This window comes from Pan paniscus, chromosome 23, assembly GCF_029289425.2.
Source record: "Pan paniscus chromosome 23, NHGRI_mPanPan1-v2.0_pri, whole genome shotgun sequence".
Lineage (NCBI taxonomy): Eukaryota > Metazoa > Chordata > Mammalia > Primates > Hominidae > Pan > Pan paniscus.
In genome coordinates this window covers 35,201,553-35,211,088 of record NC_085927.1, presented here as the reverse complement: position 1 = coordinate 35,211,088, position 9,536 = coordinate 35,201,553, and the positions used below count along the sequence as shown (strand labels likewise).

At 51.7% G+C, this 9,536-nt stretch overlaps 1 protein-coding gene across 1 annotated transcript; it reads right to left on the bottom strand.

The window, feature by feature from the left end:
• Positions 1–3,890: 3,890 nt before the first annotated feature.
• Positions 3,891–6,488, bottom strand: LOC129395063 (immunoglobulin lambda-like polypeptide 1). The gene is made up of 3 exons (XM_063603203.1): positions 6,458–6,488; positions 5,887–6,240; positions 3,891–4,497 (listed from the first exon to the last, which is right to left on the bottom strand). Exons 1-3 carry the CDS (start codon positions 6,486–6,488, stop codon positions 4,178–4,180), a joined length of 705 nt encoding a protein of 234 aa, XP_063459273.1. The 3' UTR covers positions 3,891–4,177.
• Positions 6,489–9,536: the final 3,048 nt, after the last annotated feature.

Genomic DNA, 9,536 nt, shown 5'->3' with positions numbered 1-9,536 from the left:
CCAGCCTGGCCAACATGGTGAAACCCAGTCTCTACTAAAAATACAAAAATTAGCCAGGCACAATGGCAGGTACCTGTAATACCAGCTACTCGGGAGGCTGAGGCAGGAGAATCCCTTGAACCTGGGAGGCGGAGCTTGCAATGAGCCGAGATCATGCCACTGCACTCCAGCCTGGGTGACAGAGTGAGACTCCGTCTCAAAAAAAAAAAAAAGATAGTTTTGGACTCTTAAGTATCGCACTGAAATGGAGCTCTCTGCTTGAAAGTTGGATAGAAACCTCTGTAGGCTGAGTCCATTCTATGACATCACAACTCATGTTTTAAAAAATAACACACACATTAAGTCAAACCATTAACGAAATTTCCTAACATTTACATACAAAGAATATGACAATTTTTTAGTTATTACTTTCTTAGAGCAACTCTGAATTTATGATCATGGTGAATGAGGTGTCATGTAAAATAAAGCTGTTATATGAAAACAACATTTAAATTTTATTCTCATCAGAGCATATAGAAAACAATTGAAGCCATGGGTATGGCAGGGATTGCTTTAAAAAGCTGTGTCTAATAAGGGGAGTTGGAAAGAAAAGAGATGTGGGGGCCAGGCACGGTGGCTCATGCCTGTAATCCCAAAACTTTGGGAGGCCTAGGCAGGCGGATCACCTGAGGTCAGGAGTTCAAGACCAGCCTGGCCAACATGACAAAACCCCGTCTCTACTAAAAATACAAAAATTAGCGGGCATGGTGGTAGGCACTTGTAATCCCAGCTATTCGGGAGGCTGAGGCAGGAGAATTGCTTGAACCCAGGGGATGGATGTTGCAGTGAGCCGAGATGGTGCCACTGCACTCCAGCCTGGGTGACAGAGCAAGACTCTGTCTAGAAAAAAAAAAAAAAGAAAAAAGAAAGGAGACTTGGGGAACAGGGAGATTTAAGTGGCATTAAGTAAAGCCTGCAAATGTGAGCAGGGAGTGTCAAGGTACCTGAGTGTTCATCAGAAATGGCTGATCGAGTGAGTCTCATCACAATGGAGCTGGTGTCTGCTTCTCATTTCTCTAATGGCCACACCTAGCACAGTACCTGGTCAATAGGGACTCAATACCTGATACCCCAATGAACAGAGTAAAATTCTGCCAGTTCAAAAACACATCCATACCCACCAACTTCCCTCATGGAGTTTTATTTCTTTCACTTACTGTAATGTTTTGAAGTTCATCCCTCCTGTGACCTGTATCCATAGTTTCTTTTCTTTCTGTAACTGAGCAGTACTCCACTGTATGCACAGACCACATGGGTCTATCCATTCTCTAGCTGACGGACACTTGGGTTGTTTCCAGTTGCTGCCTATAGTGAATGAGGCTGCTGAGAACATTTATGTACATATCTTTTTGGAACACATGCTTTCATTTCTTCTAGACAAATTCTTAGGGCTGGAATTGCTAGGTCAAATGGCTAGTTCATGCTTAACTTCTTTTTCTTGCCTTTCTTATTAATAGAAAAGAATATACTGATACATGATATTGGAAATACCTTTTTTTTTTTTTTGAGGTGGAGTATTGCTTTGTCATCTAGGCTGGAGTGCAGTGGCGCAATCTCGGCTCACTGCAAGCTCTGGCTGCCGGGTTCACGCCATTCTCCTGCCTCAGCCTCCCAAGTAGCTGGAACTACAGGTGCCCGCCACCATGCTCAGATAATTTTTTTGTATTTTTAGTAGAGACGGGGTTTCACCATGTTAACCAGGATGGTCTTGATCTCCTGACCTCATGATCCGCCCGCCTCGGCCTCCTAAAGTGCTGGGATTACAAGTGTGAGCCACCACACTCGGCCTATATTGGACATTTCTGAGTTACATGTGCTGTTTGGTTCTGTGCATCCACCATGTCATCATCAAGTCAGGATATTTGGGGTATGGCTTGAGTATTTATCATTTCTATGTGTTGAGTATATTTCAAGTTCTCTCTTGTGGCTATTTTGAAATATACAACACATTATTGCTAACCATAGTCACCCTACTCTGCTATCCAACATTACAACACATTCCTTGCACCTAACTGTAAGTGTGTATTCATTGACCAACCTCTCTGCATTCCCTTCTTATACCCAGAGAAGGAGAGAGGAAGGAAGGAAAGGAGCTGTGGTTGGGCTGAATTAGGGCCCAGGGATGGCTGTGTCCCAGTCCTGGGACCTGTCCATGTGCTGTGTTGTGTGGCCTCAGGGACTTTACAGATGTGATGATGTTAAGGGGCCTGAGGTGGAAGATGATCCTGGGTTATGTGGGTGGGTCCAAGGTGGGGTCTTTATATAAGGGAAAGGAAGAGGCAGGAGGATCAGAGTGACAGCAGGTGTGGGGCTGGAGGAAAAGAAAGGGAGAGAAGGAGGGAGGGTGAGAGAAGGCGGTGGGGAGAGAGAGAGAGAGAAGAGTGGGAGAGATTTGAAGATGCTGAGCTCTGGCTTTGAAGTTGGAGGAAAGGGCCAGGAGCCCAGGGCATCCTCTAGAAGCTGGAAAAATCCTGGACACGGATTCTCTCCGTAGCTCTCAAAGGAGCCTGGCCTGGCTGGCACCCTGATTTTAAGCACTCTACGATTCATTTTGGACGTCTGACCTCCAGACCAGGGACAGAATCAATGTGTGATGTTTTAAGCCTCTAAATTATGGGTCATTTCTGACAGCAGCCACAGGAAAGTGAAACAGGAGCCATGGGAGAGACTCCCTAGGATGCCCCAAGGGTCCCTCCCTGGCCCCACCCACAGAAACACAGGCCTGACCACTGCTGGTGCCACCACCCCTCTAACACCCTGATGAGCAGGAACCATGCAGGAGAGGCTGGGTGTGGCTGGGCCATGTTCTCTCCCCCAACACCTTCTTCTCAGAGAAGAGCTGGAGCCTCACAGAGAAATGCCCAACACAGGACCTGGTTTTCCACCTGAGGCCCAGGATCCAATGGCGAACAGTTTCCCAAAAATGATGCTTCCTCCAAAGATGGCCAGTGACTGTCTGTGCCAAGCATCTGAGAAACTCTCCATGTCCTAGGGCTGCCAGGCAGTCACCTGTGCACATGTCAGAGCCCAAATCCCATCAATAGTGAGGCCTTGGGTAAAACACATCCCCACTTTTAATTATGAAGAGATGCCTGGCCTCAGCATTGAGAAAACCAACTTCCCTCGAGCAAAGACTTGTTTAATCTCTTAGAAATGATGGAGCACACCAGCCTGAACAACATGGCGAAACTCCATCTCTAATAAAAACACAAAAATTAGCCGGGTGTGGTGGCACATACCTGTAATCCCAGCTACTCAGGAGGCTGAGGCAGGAGAATCTGTTGAACCTGGGAGGTGGAGGTTACGGTGAGCAGAGATTGTGCCATTGCACTCCAGCCTGGGCAACACAGCGAGACTCCAACTAAAAAAACAAAAAGAAAGAAATGATGGAGGTATTACCCTTCTTGCACTGGTTCCTGGGGAGCTCAGAGCCTATCTTTTGCAAGTGTCCTGATCCTCTTGCAGGCCTTTCATGTGTGTTTCGTTCTTGGCTTCCTCCTATTTTTCTCAGGCCTCTGAACCTGCTGTCAGATGAAAAATCCTGGACAGTCCAGCTCTCAGGGGTGGGGAGTTGGGCAGAGAGGAAGGAAGGCATTCCAGGGACCAGGGTCAGGGCCAGAAGAGGGGCTCCAGGCTTAGAGTAGGACTTCCAGGCTGAGGAAAGAGAGGCTGTGGGTGGGTAGAGGGTCCAGACCAGGACAGGGACACAGGGTGTATCTGGAGGCTCAGTCAGAAGTAGCTCCCTCCAGAAAGCAGGCAGCGAGTTGGGGGTTGAGCTGCAAGGAGGAAGGGGAGGAGGGAGAGGCTGGAGGGACTGGTGTCCAGTGAGCCGACTCCTCCTATCCTGGCCTATTTCCCCAGGGGACACCTGTGGGTGGCTTTGATCCTCTCCTCCAGGCTACTTTCCCACTGGTGTCAGCATTCTCCCAGCGCCACACTGAGAACCCAGGAGAAGCATCAGATTATATGAGAGAGAAGAAATGAAGAGAGGGAGCAGGATTTCTGGTTGACAAAGGATAGTTATTGAGGGTTTACTGGGTACAGGGAGAAGGGCTGGATGGCTTGGGATGCAGAGAGAAACCCCTCCCCTGGGATCCTGCAGCTCCAGGCCCCTGTGGGTGGGCTGGGGGCTGGGAACCTATGAACATTCTGCAGGGGCCACTGTCTTCTCTGTGGTGCTCCCTTCATGCATGACCTGGCAGCTGTAGCTTCTGCGGGACCTCCACTGCTCGGGCGTCAGGCTCAGGTAGCTGCTGGCCACGTACTTGCTGTTGCTGTGTTTGGAGGGCGTGGTCATCTCCACGCCCTGGGTGATGGGGGTACCATCTACCTTCCAGGTCACCGTCAAGATTCCCAGATAGAAGTCATTCATGAGACACACCAGTGTGGCCTTGTTGGCTTGGGGCTCCTCACAGGATGGCAGGAACAGAGTGACCAAGGGGGTGGCCTTGGGCTGACCTGTGTGGACAGAGGAGGGGGTGAGAGATGGCAGAGGGAGTATGGGGTGTTGTGGAGCGCCTCTCTCTGTCTAAAGTCTCTGGGAGGGTTCATGGTGTGGCCGCCTGGTCCACCCAGGGCCTCTCCTTCCCTCCTCATTCCCTCCTTTCCACTGGAGCCCTCTGCAGAGCAGACAGCCCTGTGCCTTCCTAGGAACCCTTCCCAAGTCACCTTTCCCAGGTGTCCTGGCCCAGCCCTTTCCTCTGCAGCCTCGGTTTCCCCATGTGTACCCAGGGCAGGCTGTGCTCCCTCCTTCCTGGTTTCTGGAGTCTGAGTTTGGAATCTAGGGGTCTCCCTCACAGCACACAAAACTGACCTGGCAGGGTGTGGGGAGGCCCAAGCCTGGCATGGCCTGGAGCTTCCCGTCCCCTGGGGCATCAGGCTGTGCCCCAGCCTGGCCCACTCAGCTCTCCTGGTGAAGCGTGGGCTCCACCCAGACACACCCTGGGGCTCTGCCGTCGCCCCTGTCCCCACCAGCCCGACCACAGGACCCTTCACATTGGCTGGGTTCTTGGGGCTGCTCCCCCAGATGTTGGGGTACCACAGCCCCCATGCCCACCCTAGCAGCCTCTGATGCCCCTGGACTTCACCTGTCAGCCGTGGAGTTTTCTGCACTCCCGTTTACTCCCTGCTAGTCACCTCCTGAGTCTAAGGTGCCCTTCCTCAAATGAAGGCAGGAGGCCGACCTGTGAATGGAGACACCAGGCCCCAGAGGTGATAGGGCTCCAGGGACAGACATCTGTGCCCTAAGAGACCCTTTCCTTTCTCGTGACCGTCCTGGGAGGGCTGGGCTCTGGGACCTCACCCAGTCTCACCCATCCCTCTATGTCCCCATGTCCTTACAACCCAGGACAGGCCACAGAGCTGCAGCCTAGACCCAGAGCCCTCTCTGTGCCCTCCATTGGTCTCCCCTTGGGGTGACGCCTGTGTCCCCAGGGGCCTGTGTGGCCCTCCCAGGCTGGATGGGCATCCAGCCCTCAGCCTAGACCCTGGGGTCCCGGGGACTGTCTCTAAGGCCACTGCAGGGCCCCTTATCAGAACTGGCCTCTGTCTCTCACTCAGACATGTGCCCTGGGAGAGGGGAGGAGCCCTGACCCCACCCAATCCCAGCCCAGGCCCCAGGACCAGGCTGTGTCCCGCTGTTGGAACCTAAAGGCGGCTGCTCCCACTGTAGAGGCCCTTCAAGCCAGTTGACCTGAGACTAGCCCACTTCCCCCAGACCCCATGGAGAAAGGAAGGGTTTCATGCCTAAGGCCTGGAGGCCAGAGGGGAAGAAGACCCAGAGAAAGAAAACAGATTTTTCCAGAGACAGGAGAGAGTGGGACAGGCTGGGAAGTTAGAGCCACGTACCTAAAACGGTTAGCTGGGTCCCGCTGCCAAACACATGCTTCACTGAATTATGCTTGGATTGAAACCCCCGGGGCCAGCACCTGGCACCAGGCCAGGAGCCGCGCCGGAGCAGGAACCTGCTGGGAGTGAGGGGCACAGGGCTGCAGTGTGAAGGCTGTGACCCAGGCACAGGGCAGGGGGGTGGCCAGTGTCCCAGTAGTGTCCCCCAGTAGTGTCTCTGTGCCTGTTCCCTGAGGCAGGTGCCACCCACAGCCTTGGAGTCACCCCGGCATGTGTCCCCCTCTCTGAAGCTGTTGGTGCTGATGGCAACGCTGGGCCCAGTAGGTCCCAGCAACTCCCTGAGTGACACATCCCCTCAGGCAGCTGTGCCGTGTGGCTGAGGAGTCCTCAGCTGGCTCGGAACAGTCCAACCTCACTTGGCCTCATTTTAATGGTGTCTGAAATCTGCCACAAGTGGCCCCAGTCAAGCCAGGCTGACTTCCTCCCTGGACCAGGACACTGGGTCATTCCTGACTCAAGAGGAGAGTCCTCTGCTTTTATATCTACCCATGGAGATGCAGCTCAGTCTCACTTTGTTCATGAAGCCTTTTCTGATCATTCATTCCGTCTGTCCGTCCATCCATCTGTCCATCTGTGCATCTGTCCATCTATTCATCTGTCTTTGCATCCATCTATCATCTGTCCATTCATCCATCCATCTACCTGTCCGTCCATCCGTAAATACATTCTGTCTACCAGGCACTGTTTCGTGTGCTGGGGACATGGTGTGGTCCCCCAGGCTCTCACCCCCATCTCTCCCAGGTCATGGCCAACAAGGCCCTCCTCATGGTCATGTCCAAGGTCCTTCTGCTGTACCTGGTGTCTCCGCTGGATATGACATGGGACTGGCCCCTCTTTCCAGTGACTCTATTCCCCTTGGGGTCTGACTCCCCTTTCCTCTTCCCCTGGCATCTGCTTCTCCACGGCCCATGCCTGGCTGCTGACTCCCCAGACCCCACCCAGACCTCTTTCTTGGCCATCTTCATACTCTGTGACCCCCACTATCGCCCACATGGTGAGGCTGGAGTCTATCCCAGCTCCAAACCCTCTCAGCTCCTCAACTGCCTACTGACCTTGCCCAGTGGGCTACCCAACAGGAGCCTCAAACTAATCACGTCCAGAGGAGATGACCACCTTCCCCCAGCCCAGCTCATTTTCCGTCTTCATCTCATCACAATGACCATGGGCGGTCTCAACCCCTCAGCCAGAAACCTGGAGTCCCTGGATTCAGTCACCTCGCCTCCCACACTGAAATGGCTTCTACGTACTTAGCTACTGCATCTAGACATTCCTTTTTTTTTTCCTTTGAGACAGAGTCTCGCTCTGTCACCCAGGCTGGCATGATCTCAGCTCACTGCAACCTCTGCCTCCCAGGTTCTAGATGATTCTCCTGTCTCAGCCTCCAGAGTAGATGGGATTACAGGCATGCACCACCACACCTGGCTAATTTTGTATTTTTAGTAGAGATGGGGTTTCACCATGTTGGCCACGATGGTCTGGAACTCCTGACCTCGTGATCCACCTGCCTCGGGCTCCCAAAGTGCTGGGACTACAGGCATAAAGCCACCATGCTCAGCCTTTATTTTTTATTTTCAAAAAAAATTTTTTTCTTTTTTTTGAGATGGAGTCTCGCTCAGTCACCCAAGCTGGAGTGCAGTGGCACCATGTTGGCTCACTGCAACCTCCGCCTCCCGGGTTCAAGCGATTCTCCTGCCTCAGCCTCCAAGTAGCTGGGACTACAGGCATGCACCACCACATCCGGCTAATTTTTGTATTTTTAGTAGAGACGGGATTTCACCATATTGGTCAGGCTGGTCTTGAACTCCTGACCTCATTATCTCCCTGCCTCAGCCTCCCAAAGTGTTGGGATTACAGGCGTAAGCCACCACCCCCAGCTTTTTTTTTTTTTTTTTTTTTGACTGAGTCTCTCTCTGTTCCCCAGGCTTGAGTGCAGTGGTGCAATCTCGGCTCACTGCAACCTCCGCCTCCTGAGTTCCTGGGTTCAAGCAATTCTCATGCCTCAGCCTCTCAAGTAGCTGGGACTACAGGCATGCACCACCACACCCAGCTAACTTTTCTATTTTTTATAGAGTCAGAGTTTCACCATGTTGGCCACGTTGGTCTCGAAATTCTGAACTCAAGTGATCCACCCACCTGGGCCTCCAAAAATGCTGGAATTACAGGTGTGAGCCACCATGCCGGCCCCAAAAAAATCTTTATTCTTTTAAAATTATGAGAATATAACATTTCAGACAATTAAGAAATGAGAAGTGCATTTAAGAAGTGTAATATTGGGCCAGGTAGGGTGGCTCACGCCTGTAATCCTAGCACTTTGGGAGGCTGAGGCAGGCGGATTGCCTGAGCTCAGGAGTTCAAGACCAGCCTGGGCAAAATGATGAAACCCCATCTCTACTAAAATATGAAAAAAAGGCCGCGTGCGGTGGCTCATGCCTGTAATCCCTTTGCACTTTGGGAGGCCAAGGTGGGTGAATCACCTGAGGTTGGGAGTTTGAGACCAGCCTGACAAACATGGAGAAACCCTGTCACTACTAAAAATACAAAATAAACCAGGCATGTTGGTGCATGCCTGCAATCCCAGTTACTTGGGAGGCTGAGGCAGGAGAATCGCTTGAACCCCAGTGGCAGAAGTTGCGGTGAGCCGAGATCGTGCCATTGCACTCCAGCCTGGGCAACAAGAGCGAAATTCTGGGGCAACAAGAGTGAAATTCTGTCTCAAAAAATAAAAATTAAATTTAAAATTAAAAAAAAAAATAGCTGGGCGTGGGTATGCACCTATAGTCCCAGCTACTCGGGAGGCTGAGGCAGCAGAATTGCTTGAACCCAGGAGGCGGAGGTTGCAGTGAGCGGAGATTGTGACATTGCACTCCAGCCTGGGCAACAAGAGCGGAACTCTGTCTCAAAAAAAAAAAAAAAGAAAAAAAAAAAGAAATGTGATATTGGCTGGAAGTGGTGGCTCACGCCTGTAATCCCAGCACTTTGGGAGATTGAGGTGGGCAGATCACAAGGTCAAGAGATCGAAACCATCCTGGCCAACATGGTGAAACCCCATCTCTACTAAAAAGAAAAAAAAGTAGCTGGGTGTGGTGGCACACACCTGTAGTCCCAGCTACTCGGGAGGCTGAGGCAGGAGAATGGCTTGAACCTGGGAGGTGGAGGTTGCAGTGAGCCAAGATCGCACCACTGCACTCCAGCCTGGCAACAGAGCGAGACTCTGTCTCAAAAAAAATAAATAAATAAGTATAATATTGATCTCTCCCTCTCTCTCCTGCTATGTAGAGCCCCATTTCCTTTTCTTTTTTTTGTTTGTTTTTCAGACGAAGTTTAGCTCAGGCCGGAGTGCCATGGCATGATCTCAACTCACCATAACCTCTGCCTCCCAGGTTCAAGCAACTCTCCTGCCTCAGCCTCTCGAGTAGCTAGGATTACAGGCAAGCACCATCACGCCCTGCTAATTTTTTGTATTTTTAGTAGAGACGGGCTTTCTCCATGTTGGTCAGGCTGGTCTCAAACTCCCAACCTCAGGTATCTGCCTGCCTCAGCTTCCCAAAGTGCTGGGATTACAGGCGTGAGCCACCATGCCTGGTGCCTTT

What these genes read in the sequence shown, in the direction of transcription:
- LOC129395063 (XM_063603203.1), bottom strand. Translation starts at nt 6,488, where the DNA reads ATGAATGATCAGAAAAGGCTTCATGAACAAA. An exon ending in GAAAAGGCTTCATGAACAAA is followed by an intron (nt 6,241 to 6,457) that starts GTGAGACTGAGC and finishes CAGCTGCCTGAG; the next exon opens with GGGATGTGTCACTCAGGGAG. An exon ending in GACCCAGCTAACCGTTTTAG is followed by an intron (nt 4,498 to 5,886) that starts GTACGTGGCTCT and finishes CTGTCCACACAG; the next exon opens with GTCAGCCCAAGGCCACCCCC.